The 27243-nt window shown below is 45.1% G+C and overlaps 1 protein-coding gene across 4 annotated transcripts in view; it reads right to left on the bottom strand.

The window, feature by feature from the left end:
* Positions 1-27243, bottom strand: part of Foxk2 (forkhead box K2) — a 49960-nt gene continuing 22717 nt past the window's right edge. For 2 of the 4 annotated variants that reach the window (NM_001401861.1, XM_087572607.1), the window contains 8 exon segments: positions 1-3098; positions 9553-9762; positions 10506-10799; positions 12008-12183; positions 12882-13075; positions 18732-18878; positions 21363-21510; positions 23560-23754. In NM_001401861.1, the coding sequence (NP_001388790.1) occupies positions 2902-3098; positions 9553-9762; positions 10506-10799; positions 12008-12183; positions 12882-13075; positions 18732-18878; positions 21363-21510; positions 23560-23754 (1561 nt within the window). In that variant the 3' untranslated portion in view covers positions 1-2901. 4 annotated transcript variants of the gene reach the window in all.

The raw sequence follows: 27243 nt of genomic DNA, 5'->3' as shown, positions 1-27243 counted from the left end.
TTCAATTAAAATTAATAAAAATATTTTATTGAATTTCAGGAACTTGGTACTTTTTAAAAATTCCAAATCTTTGCACACAGATCAGCACTCTGCTTACTCTGGAACTGCAGATGCTTGGACTTCACGATTGTCACTTCTCTCCTTGTATCACACAGCATAGAAAACCCAAGTCCTGATGCTCCCCAACCCCTTCTGAACTACTACAGCTACTCTGACCAGCCCCTCAGCAGAGGACAGGGAAGTGGGGTGGGGTGTTTATGGAGACCAGCTGCTGTCTGAATACATTCTGCAGTGTGGGGAATAGCTATACCAAGTTATGCCACACACATTCTGGAATGCACCGTACCCAGGACACAGGTGAGTTTCCCTTTGTGTTCTGTGTGGTTCAAGCCAACACTGCTGAGGTTATCTAGTCCCTGAGGGAGCTCAGAAGTTTGGTAAAGGTCAAAGAGAGACTCCTTAAGCATTCAGCAGTGGTGCTGCAGTGGACCTGGGAACTGCTGCAAGCAACTTGTGTCAGGATCGTATGTCCCACATCATAGCTGTTGAGGGAGGCTAAAGCAGATAAGCCCAGCTTCTGGGCTTCTGGGAACTCAGATGAACATAGAACTAAAGCAGTGCCTTAAACACCGGGAAGAAAACCTGGGTTTGGGACTCAGTGAGTCTGCGGTTCAGCTTCTGCCCTCCTTGGCAGCTTTACATTCCTATGCACCAAAGCAGCATCGAGGCCGATACAGCAGCAAGGAGAAAAGATGAGTGCACCTAGCAGCACACTTCACTCACTTGAGACTGAGAAGGTGGCCTTAAAGAAAAAAATCCTTCCATCTTTAAATTTTTTCTATGATCCCCAAAAGAAAATCCTGCAGACCATAAGGTCTGTCTGGGGCTCAGAGGTAATGAGTCTGCAGACCTCACATAGGGTCAAGTCCTGGTCAAGCATGCTACACACACGTCTCCAGATACACAGTGTGTCCAGTTGGTGGTACCTGAGCCCACCCTTGACTAAGGTGGCCTCTTGCTAGTGCAACATTAACCGAGGACCATAGCCTGGATGCACATGCCGGGCCAATACAACCCAAACTACTTTGCAAAAAAAGTACTTTGCAAACTGCAAACCTTTACGAGATAAGACAGTCCGAGGTTACCTGCAAAACGATGGAAGAGGCAGACTGCTGCTTGAGGGGCTCGAGTCCAAAGGCAGACAGACTGCTGTGGCACACAGTTCTCACTCACATGATGTCTCACCTTTATTGTTTAAGTGGCTGAGTTATATAAATCCAGCTTGTGTGCAGTAACTCCATGTCAACACGCATCATCTGCATTAACATTGTGACAGCTCCATACTGTGGGTGAAGCAATACTTAGAACAGACTTATCATATTTGGTCTTTATGTAAATAATGTTTAAAATTGCCTAAATATACCATTCTGAGCCATTTCATTCTACCCGGAAAATACAGGGTTTCCCCCCCTCTCTTAAAAAAAATTAAATACCAAAATAACTACATTTAAATAAATAACGTTATGATGATGACATTAGAAAAAAAAACAAACAATTAGATTAACGCCCTCTGCCTGTTGCTCAGCTCTAAGTCCAGAATGCTCTGGAAAGGTGAGTGGTGATCCTGAGTGTGGGCTGGGCTGCTGGCCTCCCACCTCTCCTCACCCTTCCCTCTCAGTTTTACTTACTACATGACATAAGTCAGGATTAGTGTGGGATTTCATTCTGAAAAGTCAGAAAAATCTCTTGAAAATCAGAAAATGGCCTGGACGCTTGATATTTGGCCATGGGGCCTCATTCCCAAGACCCTCAAGTTAACCAGCAACATCTCTCCAACATGAGTGTGCCATGCAAATAACCAGTGGGAAGTCAGAGCTGACCCTAAGATTCCCCAGGTTCTCAGAGAGATTTATGCCCGTGGTCTGAAAAGGTGTGACAGAGGCCTGGATCTGCTTCTCATGAGAGAGGAAGGGATCTGTTGCTTTAAGCATACACAATATGTAGGAGACTTGTTTTACTAGAGTGGAAAATTACGCCAAGGACAAAGTCTACATAAAAAAAAAACAGACAACAAAACCCGCAAGTTAGAGCAGGTACGTGCAGCCTGAAGGCTAGAAGGCTCCCAGGGTTTCTTATCCCGATGCCCCCTGGCCTCAAGGGTCCATGCAGCCTTAGCCCACCCACCCTCTACAATGGCACAAGGTAGGTCAAATTCATCAAGTAACTGCTCTAAACTGAAACGGGCAAGTAGGTGTCCTAAGGGAGAGCCACCCAAACACAGGCAGGACAGACTAGAGCAAACCATCCCACGGCTAAAATCAAACCACAGAAACAAACAGAATGACGCGCTTTCCCCCAAATGAATCTCAAATTTCCAGAGTAGAAATGGAGTGATATGAAATGTCAAAGACCCCATTATTTAGTAAAGAAAGGACATCCCCAAGTATTCTAATTCCACATGTGGACAACAAAATACTGTCTTGTCTCTCAGCCACAGCCAGCAAATCCTATAAGGGCAGCAGGTGGCTGTGGCTCTGTCCCCTAAAGGAAAGCCAGCAAGGTCCACTTGTAGCAGGTGCTGCGTCCTCACAGGAGACTCAGTCCTTTGGGACCTGGAGTTCTTGCTTGTAGTAAAAGCTGAGCCCACAGACGACAGCCCAGCGAGTGCTCTGTCGGAGACACCACCTCTGGAACCAGGGTTGCTGTTGTGGGTCTGTTCAAGTGTAAGATGTCTTTAAATTAAGGAGTTTTAAGGCCACCTGGGTTCATGTTTTCAGTGCTGAGAGGTGAAGTCCAACCGCAGGGCCCTTTTACCCACTGAGGATGTGCTCCCGCTTCAGTGAGAGGCAGCATCTCCTTTTGGCACCACAAAGTTGATGTCTGAAGAAAAGGCCTCCCACACTAGTTCTGGATCGCCTTTTCTCTCACAGCTGCTGGTGGTGCATCCACACTCAGGGCAATGACAATGCTCTCCCCATCTTCTGCTTTAACTCTCTTGAGCTCTGGCTGCTCTGCCTGGTCACCATTCTGGCGCTTTGTGGGCAGGGATGCCGATGCTGATGCATGGGTGGCCAACATATGGAGAGGACTTGCCACTGCTGAAGGGACACAGTGAATCAGAACCCCGCGACACTGCATAAACCCCTGACCACACAGTCCACACCGGTACTCCAAACCCTCTGAGCCTTGTACAGAATCCCAGGGACAGACCTACAGGGTCAAAGCTAGAGGATCCTGGGATGAAAGGTGCGACAGGTCAACCTCCATCAGTAAGGATCCTCTGTAGCATCTACAAAAGCACAAGCTACTCAGAGCTCAGAACTGCCAAGGCACGAGGCTTCTGTTCACCTGCAGGACAGACAACCGTTCCCTCCAAAGAAGGATGTTCTGGTTTGAGGGATAGACATTTCTCAGTTCTTCATCTAAACCATATGTTTACAAAGAAGGCATGCTTACACTAGGAAGAACTTAGAACTTGCCGCCAAGCCTGAGAACTTGACTTCTATACTCAGAACATACATGGTGGAAGGAGAAAACTGACTCCCACAAGTTACTCTCTGACCTTCATGTGCATCCCCGCCCCCATGCAATAAATGAGGTTTTTTTTTGGGAGGGGAGGTATCTGGGAGATAGATACCCACATCTCACCTACCCCCTCCCCTCATTTTTTATTAGAGTCTTGCTTTAAAGAGTGGCTTTGGAACTCATAGAGAACCACCTCACCCCCTGCCTCCAGAGTGCCAGAATTAAAAGGTGCAACAGCACACCCAGCCCTGACTATTCCAAAGGATGAACTTCTAGCTGAGGCAGTGGAGGTCTTACATACCACCTTGTCTGAGGGAATCCTGAGGGTTTCCATCAAAGTTACTGTTTACATAAGATAAACACTGAGCAAAGCAAATTACCTGCCCACCTAGATGGGCCTCACCACATTAACTGAGGAGCAAGACTGAAGACTCTCAGTGAATTAGAGTCCTGTTTCCACTTAGCCCTCCTACTACAGTAAATCTAAATAAGCAGACTACTTTAGGTCTTTTTCTCAAGTTGAGATCCTCCTGTATATCACTGGCACGTGCCACCACAACCTGCAAGGTCTCTTTTCTCCTAACTGCATACACTTATATTAAGCCCTGCTAGACAGCTCCAAAATACAGGTGCCAATGGGAGGTTGCTACTGTTCTTTCAAGCTTAAGCTATCCTTGTCACAGGAGGTGGTATTCCTAAGATATGTAAGTCATCACGTCACCGTGGGAACAAGCAGCAGGCTGAACAACCCAGAAAGAACATGCTGGCTGCCTCACACCAGCTCACAGCCTATAAAGGTAAAGAACCCTGTTCTTCAGCCCAGGTGGACAAAGCCCCTTCAAGTTGACAGAGTCTTTAGAGCAGAGCCCTATAGCTCCACAGGCACCAGTAAACATGATGAACATACCCACAAAGGCAGAGAAGACCCTGCTCTTGTCCCACACTCAGCCTGATTGTTTTTATTACATCTTTAAGGCTGGGGGATAGAACCCAAGGTCTTGTGCATGCTAGGCAAGCTCTGTCACATCCCCACCCCATTGTACACACAATGGGTGCTGCCACGGGGACTTGGGAAAACATGTTAAAATCTGGGAAGGGCATATCCAACTGTTGGTGGCAGTCATGTATGTCATTGAGCAGCTATGGAGAAGGCACTAGCTACCCTTCTCAGCTCTTCCCAACGTGGTTGATGCTAAGTGTGGCCAGCTGCCTAATCAATTGTTCCTAAAGTGTACAGGACACAGTGTTCAGGGCCTGGGCAAGTGGCCTAAGCATCCTCAGGCCTAAGCTATCTCCAGCCTGTCTTGAAACTCAAATCTCGACCCCAAAGCCTCATGCCAGAGGTGTTCTTCTTCAGCTCCAGTTTGTGCACTTCTGCTACAAATGGCTCCCACACAAGTCCCGCCCTGCCCACTCCCTGAGCTGCGAGGAAAAAAAAGGACTTGAATGCAACATAAGCAGGAAAGCCTCCCATTCAAGCCAAGTCTATGAAACTGGGAGCACTGTGCAGAGAAGAGGAGCTGCTGTCCTGGTCCTCACTGCACTCCCACCTCCTGCTATAGAAATGTAACTAGCAAAAAAATATATATATATATATTATATATATATATAATATACATACATACATACATACATACATACATACATACATACTCAAATACACGTATCTGGGAAGTGTCCGTAGAGCACCAACTCAAGATACCATGTCACTGCTGTGGCTTCAGCATGAAGACAGTTCTCACAGTAGATTAGAGATTATGAGTGACTACATGCATTATAAAATAACCAGCAACCCTGCCTTCTGCCACATTACAGCAGTAAGGTCTTCAATAGTAGATGGTGCCTTGATATTGGCCAAGACAACAACCTTAAGAGACTGTAACATTTTACTAATTATGACTTATCTAGTGTTAGATACCATTACAGTAACACAAATGGACCAAGACAGGGGACTGATGGGGAGTCAGTCAGTTCTCTAACTCATAGGGGTGAGGAGTCAGTCAGTTCTCTAACTCACAGGGGTTTAAGTTATAATTAATAATTTTGAGAACTCAGCTAGAGAAAGCAGCAGGGTATTCAAGTACAGCGTAGAGGACACAGGCTGGACAACAGGCAGTGAGAGACTCAGACAGCAGAGCTCTAGTACACATAAACATTGGGTGTCAGCCATCTGGGCCAGTCTTTATGAGGTGACCCTCATGGGAACATCTGCATTCTGAAAATAATCCTCTGCTTCAGGGAAGAAAAAGCAGCAAGTTGGGTAGGACTGTGGGATCCACACACAGTCTGGGGGCACACAGAGCTCTAGCCCTTCATCTTAAAATGTCCATAAACACGGCCTAGGGTGTACACCTTTAACCCCAGCTCTCAGGAGCCAGAGTCAAAGGGTCTGTTTTGTTTGTTTGTTTGTTTGTTTTGAGTTTAAACTCAGTTGGTCTACATAACAAGTTCTAGGCCAGCCAGGGCTACACAAACCCTGTCAAAAACTTTAAAAAGAAGTTGCATGAGGATACAGCTCAGTGACATAGTTCTTGCCTGGCATGTGCAAGGTTCAATCCCCAGTACCATAAAACAAACTGACTGACTGACTGACTAAAGCTTAATTTCTAGAGTTGCTGAGATGACACTGGCTGCTGATCCAGGAGACTGCAATTCAATTCCTAGTACCCATATGGTAGTCCATAACCATCTATAATTCCAATTCCATGGACTCCAACACTTCTGGCCTCTGCAAGTACTATGTAGGCAAGTAACACACAGAGGTACAAAAAATAAGGTGGTCATAAATACATAGTGCCAGTCCAGCATGCTTAACTGAGTTAGTCCTCAGTACTATTTTATTTGAGACTGCGACTAGACTTAGGATCTATGACACATCTGCTTTTGGCAAACACTGAGATTAAGGCATACGCTACCATGCCAGGCATTCTTAAAAGACACTTACTGTTCATTGTCTGTTTATATATTATTATATTTATAATTACGTATCATTTAAGTACCATGGAATAGTGTGTACAGGTCAGAATATATGAGTCAGTCCTCTCTTTCCACGAGTTCTAGAAATTGAAACCAGGTACTAGGGTTTGGTGCCAAGTACCTTTATATGATGGACCACACCCCAAGGATCCAACTCACAGTACTGCTGAAGACTGACAGATATAGACAGAGACAGCTCCTAAGCAGATGCCAAGTCCCAGGCACCAGTCACCTAGCCCTTCCCACTACACGGATGTCAGGAGTGTCCGTACTGACACAGCTGCCTCAGGAAGGAAGTGCTGGACCTTGGGTAGGAGTTTCTGGTACCAGGAAGACACATCGGGTTTTTCAATACAAGAACCTGAATAAAGGTGGTAGGGGCACCCATGTAAGTAGATGCGTATGCACACGTGTGTAGTTAGATGTGCATGCACACGCGTGTAGGTAGACATGCATGCACACATGTGTAGTTAGATGCACATGCACATGCGTGTAGGTAGACATGCATGCACATGCGTGTGGGTCATCACTGCATGTCTTCCCTCGTCTCTGCTTTAATTTTGAGTAAACGTCTCTTACTTGGTCTGGAGCTTCTATAGCGAGGCATGATGCTACACGCTACAGCTGTAATTACTTAGGAGGCTGAGATTAAATCCCTGGAACATGCCAGGCAAGCATTCAGTCACAGAACCACGTCCTAGCTATAAAATACTCTTGTAAAGACACACCAGCTCCAATGATGTCCAGATTTGACTGAGCTAAAAGTGCATCACAATCAGACTCTAGGAGAACTTGCAGAGTGCTGGTCCACTTCAGAGGACCACCACTCATGTTAGCTCATAACCAACCCTACCTCCGGTTTCAGGGGTTACAAATCCTGCTCCACGAGGCAGGTTTAATGAGGACACTTGAGCTCTTCCACTAGTTTCCATTTGCTTACTAATTTTGTGCATATGCCACAGTTTTCCTTCCCAGAGATTTTCCATCAATGGGGCTCCAAAGAGATTTCAGAACAGTAAGTATTAAGAGCAGCATTCTGTGCTTCCAGTTTCCTCAATCTCTAACAATTCACAAGCCAAAAATCTCCACAGTTAAAATGCCGCTACACAGCACAGCCTTAGAAGAATGTGAGGCTGCTTTAGTGGCAATTCCAGTGCTCAAACCTCAAGCTGCTTATGGGCAACACTGGCCAGCAACAAAAGGTGGAGGACAGCGCTGCTTTCTGCCACGTGTCTTCTGTCATACACCTTTTACACCGAGTCACACTGAACATGGAAGCTCCCCCTGATAAAATGGCAACAGTACAAAGGTTCTGAATAGGCAATGACACCCCACCCCCAAATCAAACACATAATGGATCTGAGGTTCAGCAGCCTGGGTTTTGAACACACAAAACACTTTACACTGCTTATGCCACTATGCCAAGTAATGTCAACAAAGGCTTTGGGAAACGTCCTGGCTCAGACCCATGAATCCTTATTAAGAAATGCAATGTTTAACGTATACACAAAATATTCTACCATCAAAGTAACACTGCCTTTTAATTATGAGGGAAAAAAAAAAAGAAACTATTTTTCTACCATTATTCCCCAGTATTTAAATATCAAATTAGTCTTTCTTTGCATTGCATTGTTGAAACGTTAAAAACTGTTTCAGTTGCTAGCGGTTTTCATTTAAAAAATTCACTCAGTGAAATCTGTACTGGGATTAGAACATTCTGCTGTTCTGTCCTATGAGAAATGGTGCCTCCTGGGCATTGGTGACTATACAGTCTAACTATAAGGCTTAGGGAGATGACGGAGCGAGTAAAGGCATTTGCTGCCTGTCCCGCTGAACGGCCACTAGAGTTCAATTCTAGAAACCTACACAAAGGTGGGAAAAAAGAACAGATTCCACCGTTGTTCTGACCTTCACATACACGCAGCGAATGACACATGCACTGCACCATACATGGTTTTATAATTTTTTAAACCTATTTTTGTTTATGTGCATGCTTGGAAATCTGTATGTGCACGATGTGGGTGCCTGAAGAGGCTGAGGCCAGAAGATGCGGTCAGATCCCTTGGAGCTAGAGTTAGTTACAGGTGGCTGTGAGCCGTCTGATGTAAATGCTGGGAACTGAACTCATGACTTCGGGAAGAGCAAGTGCTCTTCACTCAACAATCTCTGTAGCCCCAGGTTTTTTTTGTTTTTAAAAAAAAAGAACTCTGAAAGATGTGAAGCTAAGTTCTACCGTATCAAATGTTAAGCAAGAGTTAATTAATTCTTCATGTAGCAGTAACTGAGCACATACATCTTATTAGTGTGCAGCTGACTTTGTCTTTATGAGCCAGCATAAAATGGTTCAGCATGTAAAGGTGCTTGCTGTCCACGTGGGACAACCTGAGTTTGATCCCGAGAACCCACATAAAGGCGGAAGGAGAGAACCAACTCAACAAAGCTGTCCTCTGACCTTCACAGTCACAGCTTTTATTCCTACTGACTAAGGAAGAGGAAGCTGTGCACCAGTGTTCATCCCTCTCTGCTCGCTACCAGCAGACACACCGCAGCCAGCTACCTCAAGCTCCCCGGTGGGGACAAAGAAGGTACCTATTTCCGTATCTGTCTATCTGGAATGTTGTAAAAATTTCTGGGGGAGCGACTGGAAAGATAGCTGCTCTTACAGAAGAACCACGTTCAATCCCCAGCACCCACAAGGCAGCTGCCTGTAACTCTAGTCCAGGGGGATCTGATGCCCTCTTCTGGCCCAAATGGCAATGGATGTAGTGGTGTACAGAGGTATATACAGGCAGAATGCCCATAACATAAATATAAATGAATGAATGAATGAATGAATGAATGAAAATAAACCTCTAGAAACATTTTAGGCCCTACTCTAATGGGAGCCCCCTGGCCAAATCCCCCAGCACCACTGCACTACCCAGGGCTTCAAAACTGCAAAGTCAGAACAGAAGCCAACCTGGAACTCCCTTCTAGGAGTTAAGAGCTATGCTCACATTGCAGCCCCAGAGTGCCACTGAGGGACATGGGGAATGCACGAATGCTGCTTACCATTGTTCACCTGGCTGTGCACTGCTGTAGGCATTGGTACCACATGAGTTCCGTTTTGCGTTACAGTTTTTATTGGAAGCTGGTGTTGACCTAAAGGCGCCTGCTGCACTATGGTCACTGTCTGAACAGGGGTGCCCTGTGATGTCTGGATGATTCGGCTAGCAGCGCCTAATGTGGCTGGGCTAATTGCAGGGACAGGTTCTACTTTCACTGAAATCAAAAGAAAAGGGAGAGAGATGATTGACTATTGCAAAGCTGAGATTTACAGTTTCAAAAACACGCAAGGATGGCACAAGCCTAATCCCAACTGAGCATCCCATGGCCGACCACCACTGCAGCTACTGCCAAGCCTAGGACAAGATCACAAGAAGGTCAGTCTTGAAACTGTGTCTTTAAAAAGGGAGAGAAAAAAAAAAGCGAAAAGTCTGGGGGAGAGGCAGGACACAGCCCAGCAGAGGAGTGGCGAGCGCGTGCGTGCCTGGCGTTTACAAGGCCCTGGGTCTGACACTCAGTACTGCAAACGATGTTTAAAACCAATGATGGAAGAGAGATGCCTCGATGGGTCAGAGGACATCCTACTCTCACAGAGGACCTGGCTTGATTCGCAGTACCCAGGTTGGTCAGTAACTCTAGCTCCAAGAGGATCCACCACCTATAACCTCCAAGGGTACCTGGACTCGTGTATGCCTGCACACAGGAGCACACACACATAATTGAAAAACAAAAGTAAACTCTTTAAAACCAAGTAACACTGGGTTAGGGGTGTAGCCTGGTGATACAGGGTTTCTCTAGGATGCATGTAGAGCCAGGCTCAACTTCCAGCACTGCCAACCCCAAAAAGCCAGCAAAGAAACAACAAAAATCCCAAGGAACACATTAAAACAGGCGGAACAAATGATCCGATGGGTCTTGAATCAAGAATGAGAAGCTAATAGATTTTTTTTCTTGCTCACCTCTGACTTCTCTGTGGTCGCCATTCTCTTGTGGTTCAGTCTTAGGAGCCAGCACCGCAGCCTGAGTGACCACAGCTTGTCCAGCAACTGTGTATGTGTTTGCTGGGGCCAGTCCAGCCACGCTGGTGACCGCCACTGCTGGTATCTGATGGACAACATGTACCGTCTGCACGACCGGTGGCTGAGAGGTGGGTGTGGTCACTGGGGTTGCAACAGTATAGGTGACAGGCTTAATGGCCGGGGGTAGCTGCCGCTGGACAGTAATTAAGACGGGCTGACTAGAGAGAGGTGACCCTGTTGGGAGACAACACAAGCAATGCTGAACTTGCACGGCTCCTTCACCTTAAAGTTCCCACACTAAGTTCTTACGCACATCAACACTAGACTTTAAAATGCAGGACATTACTAAGGAGAGACATGTAATATGGTTTTATTAAATTTTCTCAAGATTATTTGGTGCACTGTACATATGCCTGGTACCAACAGAAGTTTGAAGATGGCACTGAATCCTCTAGAACTGAACCACGACGTGGGTACTAGAAACTGAACTGAGCCACCCTCTGCTCAGAGAGCAGCGCCGTAACAGGGACACTTAGTTACAGTTAATTATTAGTTAATCTATAACTATTTTTTTTTTCCGGAGCTGGGGACCGAACCCAGGGCCTTGCGCTCGCTAGGCAAGCGCTCTACCGCTGAGCTAAATCCCCAACCCCATCTATAACTATTACTAAGAGCTGCAAACTCTGTTTTCTCTGAACTCTGACAATACCTCTTTCTATGGCTCCTCCTTCAAGAATGTGCTCTACATGAGGCCTAAAGCCTCATCTGCACCCAGAACCAGCACGTTCATTCTGGTGGACAGAGGCACAAAACTCAGAAACAGGCTTTCAGAGCCACTGCCCTTTCTGCTGTCAGCAAGTGGACATCAGCAGCCAGAGACAGACAGGTGGCAAAGCAAGGTCTCTCTAGCCATCAAGCCTAGAGATCAAATGCCCATCTTCTAACTTCACTTTTTATTCTATATTGTGGCTTGCAACTAAACAGGAAATATTAATCTGGTTGCTAAATTGATATTTTTTATCCAAACGGTGCCTTGATTTTGATCCAATCAGTGTCTAACTTCTTTTGGTGGGGAAAGGGCTTTTTTTTTAATTTAAAGGAAGCAGTTGAGAAATATTCCTTTTAGTTTTTTGTTTTTTGTTTTTTAGGAACTGGGTTCCATTATATATGCCAGGCTGGCCAAAACTCACAATAATCCTTGCCTCAGCCTCTTGGGTAATAGTATGGTCACATACTACCACACCCGCATGCCAATTTAAAGGAAAAAAAAAAAAATCCCAGTGCCACCAGTGTTTCCAAAACCTAACACTAAGATACTTACACAAAGTGCCAAGTGCCAGGTACAGCTTCCGAGGGCTCTACCACTGCTTCAGTGCCAAATGCAGGCATCTTTGTCTGACCCCACCCCCTTTCCCTTGCCACCACTTCTCCTGTGGTCTCACCTGGTGCACTCTGGGCAAACCTCGCCTCCTGGATGACAGCAAGTTTGGGCTGTGAGGCACCGGGCTCAGGCTCCAAGGGGGCTGGGGAGCCTTCCCTCGACAGGCTCTCGGGGGTCTGGGCGCCACTGGAGTGAGCAGACAGCACTCCAGCATGGTTGGGAGAAGCTGGGGCACTCCTGGGTCACCAAGAGAAGACAGTGGGATTTTTACAGTGATGCCCTAGAAAGGATGTGTCCATTCAACCTTTACAAAGGGAAGATTTCTGTTTCCTGCCAACTGAGTACAGGTCTGTGTATCTGACTTTCTCTGTACTCAAATACAGACTGAGCTGGAGACCCAGTGAGGCTCAATGGACAGTACCAATGCTATGCCATGCATGCCAGAGGCTGCGCAGTTCCATGAGAAGACTGCTACCCTCTCAGAGCAGTTTCTATGCAGCCATTCAGCAGGAATTGGCAGTGAGCAGACTGTGGGGCCTTAAGGCTTCTGGTAACCTCATTTCTTTTAGGTTAAAAACATTCTTAATGAATGTGAAGCATCCAGTTTTAAAATCAGGTAAAGGAGAAATCTTGAGTTTACAAAACAAAGTCACTTTAAAGAACTGTTAACATACCAAAAGAAATGAAAACTACCGAGTGGCTCCATGACCTTGCCAACTGGAGTTGAATTACTTTAAGATATGCATTAAGTTCAAGGCAACAACCAACAGTAGCCAGTAGAGTGGAACACAAGGCAGTAGGAAACAGAAACACAACCAACCTTCCCATTCCCCACCCCAACACAGTACGGGCATCCACAGATTGTTTTTTGGACGGAATCTCTGCCAACATGCTGAGTGGTGTTATTGACAGTGCTCTGGTTCCTGTGTCCTTACCTAGAGGAGAGTGGTCCCAGGGGGGTTCTAAAGCAAGGCACGCCCCTAGGCCGTCTTTTCCTAAAAGCCTGCTCTACCAGCTTGCTCTCGGAGGCAGGATCTATCCTCCAGAAGGAGCCTTTGCCTGGTTCTTCCTGGGAACGTGGCACTTTGATGAAATAACGGTTCAGAGAGAGATTGTGGCGGATTGAATTCTATGAAACATAAAAACATACGTAGGATTCACTTTGTTGAGAAATGCAGATGTGCCCAAGCCTGTGTCCTGTAAAGCAGAAACCTAGGTGCTCAACTGCACACAACAGTGAGGCCTCAACACCCATCCCTCCCTGTGGTCTGCTCTGGGCTGTGGACTCTGTGGCCACAACTCAGGGAATCTCGGGTGGTGCGGCGGACCTGGGTGAGAGAAGGGTTAAGGCTCTGCCATTTCCCATTGCTTCCTTTCAGGTAAGAACAGGCTGTCACTACCACCTTGGCTTCTGCCAGATAGGAGTTGAGACTACACTGCCAATTCTTTCTGTTTGGAGACAAACAGCTGACACAAGCCACCCCTTTAAAATGTTTGTTACGTTGTATTTTTGATGAAAGAATGTGCCGTCCCCTTAAAGAGCATCAGCACAGCATAAAGCATCTATTTAGCATTTATTTAGTATTCATTTCTTATTTAGCCGGCAAAGACCAGGAAATGTGACTCCAGCTTCCAGTGCAGTACTTGGCTCTGAATTTGCAAGGTACAGCCATGTGATTATTTGATCTTAATCAATAATTCCATTGGGGAAGGAGAGAAAAATCAACTCCTAAGCCATCATTCTTCTTCCAAAAGTTCAGCTTCGGGTTTTCCAAGGGTCTGAGACTGTGCCTGACTTGTGACCACCTGACTTGTGGCCACAACACTGGAGTACACACAGGACAAAAGTCATAGATTAACAGCTACTCTCATATCGTAGATCTTTGAGTACATTTAAAAATCAAAGTTTCAAAATGGTAATACCTTAAAGTTTGGGGATATTCAAAAAGCTTCAAGTTTCTCTATTCCCCATTAACATTCTAATAAAACCAGCTGTGGTCTGAAGTTCTAACTCGTCACAGGCAGCTAAGAAATCTAACGAATGTTCAGTATTTCTTTAGTCATTCCCAGAGACTGTTCCAGAACCAATTAGTCACAGGTAGGTGACAAGGCCTCTGACTGTGGACCTGAGTTATGTCACGGGCGGTGTGAAGGGGCCTGACTGTGTCTGACTTATTGAGATTTAGAATACTTGAATAAACCAACATACTGCTTTGATGTTTGTTATCAGGTACTGCTGACAACCAACCTCTCTTCCAATTCCAGAAATCAAAGGGGGCTATTCTTGGTGCCCTTCTATCAAACACAGAAGGCAAACCTTCACCAGCTGCACCCAGACCTTTCAGGTTTGGAGGAGAGGCAGAGTCAAAGGCTCTATGTTAAGAGAAGCAACCCAAACAAAGATAACACAGGCTCAGCATCCCTGATTCAGAAACCCAAATCCAAAACTTTGAGGAAACATGGTGCTCCTGGTAGGAAATTGCCACTTGTCCTTGTGTGCCAGCTGCTATCAGGCATTGGCACACTAGATATTACCTTCTTAGAAAAAATCATCTTCTGGCAATGTGTACAAGAAAAGAAAATCAATGGATTCATGTTTAAATTGGTTCTTTCCCCCAAGATATCTTGTTCTAGACAGGCAAACATTCCAAAATCTGAATCATTCAGATACAGGTCAATCAACTCAAAAGGAGAAAAGGGAAATGCCTGAAGAGGGAAATCCTTGTAGCTCCTGTGGATAAGCTGTTTCCTTCACTGAGGATTTCTGTCCCATTCAGAGCACAAAGCCACAGTATCAAGACACTCACAGACCTCAGCTACACACACATGTTCATGGAAACAACTCAATGTGCATTTCATTAGCACAGTGAGAATGTGGAAGCAGAGACTAGGCTTTCTGTCCAACATGAACAGCGTCCAGGGGCTGCTGCTTTCAGTTCTGAATATTAAAACCTCTACCTGTCTGGGTCTCCTTCCGAACCACCCACTTCCAGAGACTCTGCACACAGTAAGAGGTCAAATTCACAAACGGACACCTGTAATATCTCATCCAACACTCTACAAATGGGAGAAAACAAGACTTTCTTAGTTCAGATATAAAGAGAAAAGCACCCATTTTTCTATCATTATTTTAGGCCTCCACACTATGGGCAAGCCTAAGATAAATGTGCCTCCAATCTGCTCTTACAAATGAATGCAATCTTAAGAGTAATCCTTTGTCTTTCCTCAAAGACAAAAGAGGGCTGCAGTTCTTCAATGCTAAATACAAAGAACAGCTCAAGCAGCCCAGACTCAACCCCAAGCCTTGCTAGGACGCTCCATCCCAGCTTTAGTTCCCATGGCTCGGTACACTGCCTTCCACTCTAGTCCCTTCCCAGGATGACAGCCCAGCCTTCTCCTACTTTTTTGAAGGTAGAACAAACATCCCACTCCTGGTTGGCAGAGCTATAAGGAGTCACTGGAAACTTTGGAAGCAGGCATGAGAGTATGTTTGTAACCCTAGTTATTCAAGAAGCTGAGGCAGGGGTATCTCAAGTTTGAGGCTGACGGAGGCAACACAGGGAGACTTGCTAGATAGAGAAGGAAATGGGGAGAAGCTACCACAGAAAATATAAACCTAAGAAACAAATACTCCATCTTTCTCTACAATCTAACTGCCCCATTATATGGTAGAATTTTCTCTGTAAACTACAAAATAGCTGTTCAACACACAGACCCTGTGATCTCCTAAAAGTCAGACCCAGAGGCATGCTATGGATGCAGGGCATTTGAGATCAGAAGGGAGAACACTGCTGTCCTCCAAACACATTGCTAGTAGAGATCAGGACTCAGTGGAAACCCACTCTGAGCATGTGGCCTATGTGTATGTGCAGGCCAAAAAACAACTTTGGGTTTCATTCCTTTGGAGCCAAACACACTGGTATCTTTTGATACAGGGTCTCCAACAGGCCTAAAGCTTGCCAAGTAGGCCAATAAGTTCAATGGAGAGGCCCACGTTCACCTCCCCAGCACCCTAGACTTTTTATATGAATTCTGAAAATGGAATTCAGGTCCTCCTGCAAACATTGTTCATTGTTTTTAACCAACTGATCTATTTCTTCAGCCCTGGAAATCTAACTTTCTTAAATGAGCTGTTGTTAAGAAGTCTTCCTCTTGAGCCAGAGAAAGGTCAGATTAAATAAGGTCTGATATGTAGATTTAAGTGGTACTTGAAGAAAAGCAGCTGAGCTCTCCCGGCAGCACAAGACCAAATGAATGTCAATATCCCAAAGCCAAGGACAGGGGCAAGCCAGACATGCACACCCATTGGGCCAGGCAGTGGTGTTGCACACCTTTAATCTCAGCACTTGGGAGATAGGGGCAGGCTGATCTGAGTTCAAAGCCAGTCTGGTCTACAGAGCAAGTTCCAGGATAGCCAGAGCTATTACACAGAGAGACCCTGTATGGGGGTGGGTGAGTAGTGGTGCGTGTCCATGAATCAATATCAGAACAGTTAGTCTCTCTCACATTAAATTATCTGGAGCCAACAGGAATGAAACATTCTACACTCAGGTGAGAGACGCAGTCATCTTTATGAACCTTGATCTGTACAGAGAACATGTCTGAGTTAAAAAAAAAAAAAAAAAAAGAGTTAACAGCATTCTTTAGCAAGAAAACCTCATGAGCTCAGAATCCCTCAGGGCAATATATACCAGAAACACACAAACATAAACAACCACATAGCTTGAGTCTTACTCAAGCTTTCAAAACTACATCTCAAAGCCTCTAGGCACTGGTATTTCAAATCACCAGCATCTGAACATTAAAAAAACAAAACGGAGCACCCTTAGACCTTCCGGGTCCTCACATGCTCACACTGGCTGTGTTCTGTGGTAACCCACGGAACAGAGTGGATAAAGTCATGCTCTTTGGGGCCTTTAAAAGTCATCAGTGTTTTAAGCACAAACTTCATTCTGTGGAGGGCAGGGAAGTGCTGAGGGTCAAACCTAGAACATTAGAGGCATTCTACTGAGGAGCAACATCTCTAGCCCAGAGCCTATTTTCACAGGTCAAAAACTTATCAATACAGCTGGAATTCAGTCTGTAGTATGATAAGGCCCTCAACACAGAACATACTATGGTCATGTTCTCTAAACCCAGTGACTTCCTGGGGAATTACTAAGCACAATCTGTGCTTACCAGGAAGGGAAGGTGGGAAGGTAAGGACTAAAGTCATAAAAGTCAAAAGCAAGGATCTAGTTTAACACATTTATACATCTGCAGGTAAAAAGGGCTTTTAGAGCAGAATATGTAGCACATGCCTTTAATCCCAGCACTCACAGAGAGGCAGGCAGATCTCTGTGATTTCAAGGCCAGGCTTGATTGACATAGAGTGTTCTAGAGCATAATAATTTTTTCGTTTGTTTTTGAGGCAGGGTTTCTTTGTGTAACAGAGCCCTGGCTGTCCTAGAACTCACTCACTTGGTACACCAGACTGGCCTGGAACTCACAGAGATCCACCTGCTTCTGCCTCCCAAGTACTGGTATCAAAGGCGTGAGCCATCACTGCCTAGCAGGCAGAATAATTCATAAAAAGTATAAAATGTTTTTGTATAAAAAGTATATACAAAATTAAATTTTAAATGTTTTTCCTTGCAGTAGGCAGGAAAATCACCCTCACATACCCATATTATAATCTCAACTGAACATTTAAAAAATGATGTTTACTCATCAAATCAAAGCCCCAAAATAACACTGCTGTCATTACTGGTTATTTTACGAATTAAAAGAAAAATCAAATACATCTCTCCTTTGTTTTTTGTCGTTTAACATTGTGCATGGCAAATTTACCCTTTCCCAAATCCCCTCAACTCCCAAAGTTTCCTACACATCCAGTAAATGGTAATATATCCTAGATACACAGAGAGACAAGCCTGTGCAATGTATGGTTTAAGAGTTACAGAGAAGCCATGTGTGATGACGCGTACCTTTAATCCCTGTATCTGAGAGCCAGAGCCAAGCAGACCTCTCAAGAGTTCAAGGCTAGCCTGGTCTACACAGTGTTTCAGAAATGCCAGAAAGCTACAGAGTGAAACCCTTTCTCAAAAAGAAAAAATAAATAAATAAAAAAAGAGAGAAACTAAACCCACCTCAAAAAAAACAACCAAAAACCAAAAACCATTACCGGCACCAGCAACCTTCCAGGGAACCCCAGGCCCCAGAACAGCAGCATTGTGAAGAGGCTGCAGGCTCTTTTTTTTTTTTTTTTTTTTTGGTTCTTTTTTTTTGGAGCTGGGGACTGAACCCAGGGCCTTGCACTTCCTAGGCAAGTGCTCTACCACTGAGCTAAATCCCCAACCCGAGGCTGGAGGCTCTTAACGGAGGAAACTGCAACTCAAACTGGGCCTGTCCATCTCTGTGTTACATACGGGCCACGTGTAAAAGCTATACTCTTAAAAACAAAGTCAGGATAAGCATGGTAAAACAATTTAAAAGCCAGCCTCTGTGAAATATGAAGTTCCTATATTTCCAGAAGCACAGGTAGATGAATGTGAAAGAAAAGAATGGACTTTATAGTTTAAAATTCCCCAACATTTTCAACAAATGGAAATGAAAATCCCCCAGGCTTTATATATCCCAGGAAAAAACATATTTCCCAAAGTCAAAGCAAGAACTGTGCTCCTTCTCCAAAAAGAGCAGGGCACAACCAGGCCTCTCAGTGGAGACTCCCTCCCTCCTCAATGGCCTCTCTCATGTACACCCAGGTTAGGAAAAGCAGCATCTACAGCAAGCCGAGACGGACTTACCTGCCAGCCCTTGTCCGCAGTCCTGTAGTATGGATAGTTCTTAGTGATGTGTGTGTAGATCCCATTTAGGGTAAGTTGTTTATCAGGAGCCATTGTAATTGCTTGTACTATCAACTGTGCATAGGAGTAAGGTGGTTTTGAGTCATCCTGTGTTAGGGGAGAAAAAAAGCACCTAAGATTTAAGAGCATTCTTTTATGTATTCTTGCAACAGTGTTTTTATTATGAAAGTAATATAATTGGGAAACTTTGAGCAAAGTAAGTGGGAAATTTGTAGACTGTATAAAAAGATTAAAAATCACGTAAGGAGCCAGCACTCCAGAAGCAGGCGGATCTCTTTGACTTTGAGGCCAGCCTGGTCTACAAAGAGATTTCCAGGACAGCCAAGACTGCTACACAGAGAAACTCTACATCCAAAACAATACAAAACAAAAAGAACAAAAACAAATAACCAAAACAAACAAAAATCACATACAGAGAAAATTTAAATGACAAGAACAAAACAATAAAGATGAGCAAAGTCACTGGACCTCGGGGAGCCCAGGGCGGTTGTTACAAATCAAGGAGTGAGCACCCTGTGACATGGGAGAATAGGCATGCCCACATATGACATGGGAGAATATGCCCACGTATGACGCAGGGCAAGCACAGCACAAACATGGCTCTGACAGGGAGCACTTGAGGTAGGACTGTCCAAATGCCCATCTACTGTCAAGGCTCTGCATGCGAGGCTATGCCTGTGTTGGAGCCTAGCTCCTGTGTGAACTTTTGGAGAATGCATACCAGCACTGGAAAATAGCCAAGTAATGTAAATTAAAAGAAGCAATCTGCAGGTCAGTGTATTCAAATAATACCACTTATTCAAAGCACATTCAGCATAAGGCCTGTGTTTGATCACCATCACTGCAAGGATATAGACTGTTCACAGATAAAGTATGTCATTTATTTACTTAACATGTAGGTGTGACACCTGAACATACATCTACTCAGCATGTGCATGAAGTGTAGGACAGAAAGGAGAGGGGACTCCCTCAGAACTGGAGTTACAGTTGTTAGCTGACATTTAAACCCAGGTCCTCTAGAAGAGCAGTTAGTATTCTTAACTGCTAAGCCATGACTCTTCCCAACCCTGCCTTGAATTTTTAGGATTTGCAGTTTTAAACAAACCATTGTTTTGCTATACATTGAGTTAAGGCCGGCCTACAGAATAAGACCTGAAGTCCTATCTCAATGGAGATGCGCTTAGGGACCAGGGGCAGCATCAGAAGCTCCTGAGATGAAAGTGACAGCATGAGACAAGTGGAAAACCTTAACACCCTACCATGCCAGCATCCAGAAGACCCAGCCCACCTTAAATGGCTGACAGTCTGCTAGAGCTTATTTTGCTATCCCTTAGACCACAAAGGCCCTGCCTAGGCAGCCACAGGAAGACGCCACAAGTTCTAAGAGGAACCAGGAATAACAAGGACCCAAGTCTGGGAAGTGGCTGAGCAGCTGTCTTGGCACCATGTGCTTGATCGGAGGTTTAAGCCTCCGTCCCTGCTCAGGAGGCCAGTGTAGTCCTAGGGCTTCCTCTTACATGTTCCTAAGGATGTTTTTATTCGTTCCAGGAGTCAATTCTCTTCTCTCACTATGTGGATCCTCGGAACCAAACTTTGATCATCAGCTTATCCACTCAGCTCTCTGGCTGGCCTTACAAATGCTCTTCTTGTGTGTTTATAAGCAACGTCTCACAATAAACTAAAACTTGTTATGTAGACCAAGACAGCCTTGAACTCAGAGATCCTCCTGGCTCTCCCTCTCAAATGCTGAAATTAAGGGCGTATGCTACCATTTTTATTTTAAAGTAATTTAACACAGAATATGGTCAGAATATCCCCACATGGGTAAAGCAAACTTTGCAAAGTGAACGGCTCCTGCCAGGCCCTGAGTCTACAGCCCCTGCTCAGACCACTCTCAGTCTGGCGTTATAGCCATCATTTTCTACTGTGATGCTTCACCCAGCACCTTAGGTGCCTCTGTGTGCAGCGAGCCATCTGCTCTTTGTGTTCTTTGTGAGCAGGTCACATTTTATAATGATACGCTATGTAGACTTTTCTTTTTCTTACTTAACATTATAACTGTCCTTCTGTGTTACTAACAATTTCATACAGTCTACAGTTGCCCTGGGATCCTCACATATGCGCTGAGTAGTTTTTTAAAAAATGCACTACAAATCCTGATGCCCGTGTCACACTCAGAGTGACATGAGAATCAAATCCACATAGATGCACAAGTCTGTGTGCCAGTGACACAAACCAGGGCCAACAGGGGAGAGGGAACCTTAATTGATGACTTGCCTCCCTCTGAGTAGCCTTTATCTGTGGTGCTTTTTTTTTTTTTGATTAATTATTGGCATGAAAAAGGCCAACCCCTGTGAGCAGTGCCACCCCTGGGCAGGTGGCTCTGGACTGAAGGAAGCAAATAAGCAGCACCCCTCTCCATGGTGTCTGCTTCCTTTCCTGCTTCCAGATCCTTGCCCCAACTTTTCTCAATGGTGGACTATTACATGGAAAGGCAAGACAGACAAACCCTTGGACTTGTTACCAATAACTGTGTAATGTTCCCCAGATCCAGAACTACAAAGCACTTACCTTTGGGCTATCTCCACCTGAAGCTTCCTTTTCATTTTCTGGCTGTGAATTGTCAGCCATTAAATTGAGGTCAGATGGTATCACACGGCCCATTTTGTACCCTGAAGACCCTGCTCCCCGGGGGCTGGATGGGCAGGAGTTTGCAGCACTGTGAAAGAAAGGGAAGAGTTGATTTTAAAGCAAACACACTATTGGTCTTCAAGATCTGAGACCAGGGAAAACAAACTTTTTTAAAATTCCTTTACTATGTGTTTGCCCACATGTGTGCTATGTACATGCCTAAAGGAGGCCACAATGCAGTGTGGGGTCTCCTAAAGCTAGAGTTACATTTCTCTAGCCCCATTTCTTTTTCTTGAGACAACACTTCGTTCTGTACTGCAGGCTGGTCTTAAATGTGTGGCAATTTTCTGGCTTTAGTTTCTGAAGTACTGGGATTTTTGTGTGCTACTATGTCTGGTTAAAATGGAAAAAAAAATTGAGAACAGCAATATTTCTACGTGTAAGAAAACACAACTGTCAAGACAAACTGTGGAAAGGCAGTGTCCCATGTGTCCTGCCAGAGACTGAGCCATCACAGCCAATAGGAACTTCAGTTTTTTAAAAAATCTTACATACACTGGTGTTTTCCATGCATGTATGCCACCTATGTTAGGGTATCAGTTCCCTGGAGCTGCCAATGTGGGTGTCGGGGCTCACTCCTCTGGAAAAGCAGTCAGTGCTCTTAACCACTGAGCCATTTCTCCAGCCCCAAACTTAAAAAAAATTTTTTGAAAGATTTATGTTATATGTTTGAAGTGAGTGCGTGCGTGCGTGCGTGCGTGTGTGCGTGCGCGCTACACACAAGCCTGGTGACTGTGAAGGCCAGAAGAAGGTGTTGGATTTCCTAGAATTAGATGTCTGTGGACTGCCATATGATACTAGGAACTGACCTGGGTCTTTGTGCAAGAGCGGAAAGTGCTCTTAAAGCATTAGACTGTCTAGTCCCTTAAAATTTTAAATTTCAACTTTCAGTATGGTTCCTAGACACTCAATTACTCTCAGTCTGTGAAGAGTTTTGGAAGAAATATAATTAGATAATCTGTCAACTCTTCAATGAAAATAATACACCTAAAAACTGGAAACAGCTAAACTTAGAGCTGGATCCTGAAGCAGGGACAAAGGCAGGTAGAGCTCTGTGAGGTCCAAGCCAGCCTGGTCCCCACAGCAAGTTCCAGTTCAGCCAATGCCACAGGTTATACTCAGTGAGACACTATTTAAAGGGGGCGGGGAGAGACCCCACACAGGCCAGCTCCCCCCCCCCTCACAGCCTAGCTCCCTCCCACCCCTCACAGCCCAGCTCCCCCCACCCCTCACAGCCCAGCTCCCCCCCACCCCTCACAGCCCAGCTCCCCCCACCCCTCACAGCCCAGCTCCCCCCCACCCCTCACAGCCCAGCTCCCCCCTACCCCACACACTCCAGCTCCCCACCTACCCCACACACCCCAGCTCCCCCCACCCCTCACAGCCCAGCTCCCCCCCACCCCTCACAGCCCAGCTCCCCCCCACCCCACACACCCCAACTCCCCACCTACCCCACAGAACCCAATTTTACCCCCACTGCCACCACAGCTTCCCTCAGGCTCTTCCCACCAGCAAATGAGAAACTCATGCAGGCCCACAATTCTTAGACACTGATAGATGAGGGTTCAGTCAGAAATAAGGCATTTATACTATCCCCTTTAAGGCTCAGGGTACAAGCAGGAAGACAGAAACAATGGCAGTGATATCCCAAACTCTAGGCAGGACAGTGACTATAATCATACACTCATAGCAGGTACTCAGCCCCGGTCTGCACAAGGCAAAAGCCCTCTTAATCATTAGTCATTGTTGGTGGAGGGGCTCATGGATCCTAACACTTACCCCTGACTACAGCAACTCAGGACTGTGGGAAGAGTGCAGTTGCCCTCAGTTATAGAACACTGCTGTGCCCACCAGACTCCAAAGGATAATTCCAATTCTAAGGCCACAGCAATGGCCCTGGTAAAACAAACCCAAAGGGGTACAGACAAAGCAGGGATCCCACAGCCTACCAATGTGTGAGAATTACAATTTACAGTACAGAAACTCTGAGCAGACTCTTGGTAGCCAGCTGCAGTAAAAATAGGTAGGGTCACTTTGGGTAGACTTATGTGACTAAAGACCTGTGGATGTGCTATACCTGATAGTTCCCGTGGGGGAGGGAAGGGGGCTGATGAGGTGGGCCATCGTGTCTGGAATGTTGATGGTCAGGGGTGAGATGTGTGGCTGCACAGGCTTCACTGGCGACTCAGGTGCTTCCTGCTTCTCTCTTTTCTCGCTGGATAGGGCTGTGAATGTTATCTTGATATTTGTGCTCGGAAACCTGAAAGTGCACCTGGAGAACAGAACCTGAGGGTCAGTTCATGTCTTTGACCACCAGACACCTGAGCTTCCCCACAGGACTTGTGAGGACATCGGCCCTCACCACTTCAAAAACCACCTGCAACGAATACCAAGGCATTTAATGAGCAAAAACACAAACAAGGACTTTATAGACACTGACTAATGGTGCACACCCGTGAGCCCAGCACTTGGGTGGCAGAAGTGGAAGTTCAAGACCAGCTCTAGCTAAACAGCAAGTTCAAGGGCAGCCTGGGCTCATAAGATTCCCACCGTCCCTCCAAACAGACAGAAGAAGGGACACAGACTACAGAAGTAGTACTCAGAGCAGCCATTAGAAAATGAAAACTATAGGACAAAAAGGAAAGGAAAAGGAAAATCCAATGTCTGCCAGGTGTGGTCCCCAGCAAGAGCTAACAAAGAGCTCAGCTTCCATTACTTGAACAAAGGTTCCTTTTGAACATTTCAGCATTGGCAGAATCCTTCTACCGGCCTCTACCTACCTACTCCTATACTGGCTGACAATGCTTCCTTCCCTGTATTACAAAGGCGACAGCCAGACAGTCTGGAGCATTGAGCTGAGGGACCTAAGGCTCCACCAACATCTATGTTTAGATACAAACCAGACCTTCATGCTAACATGCAGCACCATGGAAATCAATCGTGTTTAAACAGTCTCTAAGTAGAAAGGCAGTTTAAAATTAGAGATGTCTCTTTATACAACACAAGTTAACTAACTGATTTATCAATCTGTTTTCAAATAGTACTCCCAATAGATTTCTTGCAACCAATCCCTCCCCCACAGTAAAGGAATAACTGTCTCTGTCCTCTGGGAACCAACGCCCATCTTGGAGTTTCCTCGAACAACCTCCAGTGGATCTGTTTCCCACTTAATTTGAGGTTTTGAGACCCATTCCCTCTCTCTTAACTTTTCCACACTAACACCAACGATCTTTGGGCCTCATGAGTTCAGATTCCTCACAAACCCTATAACAACATGTTGGGTGGGAAACTTCTCCCCCTGTCTCCTCCTCCCAACCCCCTTTCAAAACAGTATCTCACTATTCAGTCCACTGTCCTGGAATCCTATGTGGACCAGGCTGTCCTTGAACTCACAGAGATCCTCATGCCTCTGCCTTGACCTCTGAATGCTGGGATTAAAGATGTGTGGAACTGCTCCTGGCTTTCTTCTCTGGTTCTAATTCCTATAATTATATCTATATTAAATCTCTCTAATATGTGCATGGATGTACTGCCTGCAGGGATGTCTGTGTATCAGGTGAGTGCCTGGTACCCACAGAGGTCAGAAGAGGAGTCAGATCTCCTGAAACTTAAGTTACAGACAGGGAAAGGCCACCATGAGGCTCCTGGGAATTCAATCTGAGTCCCCTGCAAGAGCAGCCCGTGCTTTTAACTGTTGGGTTATCTCTGTAGTCAGTTCTGAAGCTGGTGTGATAATAAACACCTGTCATCCCAGCACTCAGGAGGAGGCAGAGTTAGCAGTTCAAAGTCAACCTTGGCTGCATGAGCCCTGGCTCAAAAAACAAAACAAGGGTGAACTTTTTAAAGAGAAAATTCCTCTTTCTTCCTAGGCTAGAGGGAAAAAAAGAAAAAGCGTGCGAAAGAGCAAGACAGCAAGAGCGAGAGTGAGAGAGAGAGCGAGAGAGAGAACTGTGTCAGTCAGGAATTCAATAAACAAAGAAACTTGGTAACATTAGTGATCCTTAGCTATTCAGAGTGCCCTCACACAAAATAAATGAATGAAAACATTAGTAGGTAATACATTTCCACAGATGGACTTGTTTCTGTGCACGCCTATGAGGGAACCTTGACTTTGGACTCTCATGACCTGGTGCAGGATCCCAGAGGCTTATGAGAGCAGGTTGAGTGACTCCTCAGAGTTTCTTTATACGGACAATTTTGTCTCAACTTTTGTCCCAACTGCCCCCTAATTCTATTAACAAAGACTGAAAAGAGCTTTCTGCCACGATTTTGTCTGACAATTTGCTGTTGGAAAGGCCAGCTCAGTAGTGGCACAGGCCTGTAATGCCAGCTACTCAGAAAGCAGAGACAAGAGAGGATCACAGGCTCGAGGGTTGCCTGGCTACAGAGTAAGACCCTATCTCAAAATAAAGAGTTAAAAGGTAGGGAAGGATCAGATCAGTTCGTTAGTACAGTGTGTGTCTAGCATGTATGAGACTCTGGCTTCAAACCAGTAAGAAAAGAGAAGACACAGAAGAAAGGCAGCTATAGGAGAACAGATGCACAGCAGATGCCACTCAACAACTGCAGAGCAAACCACTCACTCAGCTCACAAACACCACTCAAAGAAAAGCCAAGCTCTAAGTCTGCTCTGCCCAACTGAGAATCCTGAAAACACAACTCATCTCCTTCTAGGAGATCACAGTATGGCTACCTGGGCTCCCTCAGGAAGACGAAGCCTGTAATTCTGAGGGTAAATCTAGTGCTCTATTCTCAGACTGAGATGAAGGCCATCAGGATGTACATGGGCATCAATCAAACTCTTTATAAGGTTCCTTCAAATTAGGTTTATTCTGTTCTATATAAAATATACTTCAAAGAAAGCTTACTTAAAATAGCAACTAAATCAGGGGAATGATCAGGGTCTGGCAAGACAGACAGCTTTCTTTCTGCTGTGTGGGCCTGACCTCCTGAGAACCAAGGTTGGAAGTAAAGAGCAGACTCCTGAGAATTGTCCTCTGACCCCAACACATATTATGTATCAAATGTGCATACGATAACAACTTAAAAACAAAAATTAAAAAAAAAAAGTAGTGTCCTTTCCCCCTAAAATGTCAAAAGATCAGACTACAGTTTAGGGTGCACAAACACAACTGTGCAGTTTAAGGTACACACAAGTCTGGGGCTGGGGATTTAGCTCAGTGGTAGAGCGCTTACCTAGGAAGCGCAAGGCCCTGGCTTCGGTCCCCAGCGCCGGAAAAAAAAAAGAACCAAAAAAGAAAAGAAAAAAAAAAAAAAAAAAAAAAGGTACACACAAGTCAACTCTGAAGTGACACACTGAACAAAGTATCATTTTTCTTTTACCTATGTAGGACCTGAGCAAAATGAATATAATGTCTAGGAGGGTTTTACCTAAGTACTAATAAAGTTGATAATTACATATTTGACTTTGGATAACATAATTCAATATCAGGACTCCTGATAACAGGACTGTCCTCACCACCTAGGCACCTGCACTGACCAATGACACAAGCCTGCCTAGATTCCTTATATTGCAACACTTCACACCATACCTCAACAAAAGAGGACTGTTTTAAAAATGTCACCAGAAGAGCTAATAAGCACACAAAAAGATCCTCAAATCGCACAAAGGTCTGGGTAGGAGCGGTATTAACCTCTAAAAATATATATATGAGATATATATATATATATATCTCATATATATATTTTTTTATTTATTTATAACAAATTTTTAAAAAGCTTCCCAACTGAAAAATCTATC

Source organism: Rattus norvegicus, chromosome 10 (genome assembly GCF_021556685.1).
Source record: "Rattus norvegicus strain SHRSP/BbbUtx chromosome 10, alternate assembly SHRSP_T2T, whole genome shotgun sequence".
NCBI classification, from domain to species: domain Eukaryota; kingdom Metazoa; phylum Chordata; class Mammalia; order Rodentia; family Muridae; genus Rattus; species Rattus norvegicus.
This window is presented reverse-complemented; position numbering and strand designations above follow the sequence as displayed.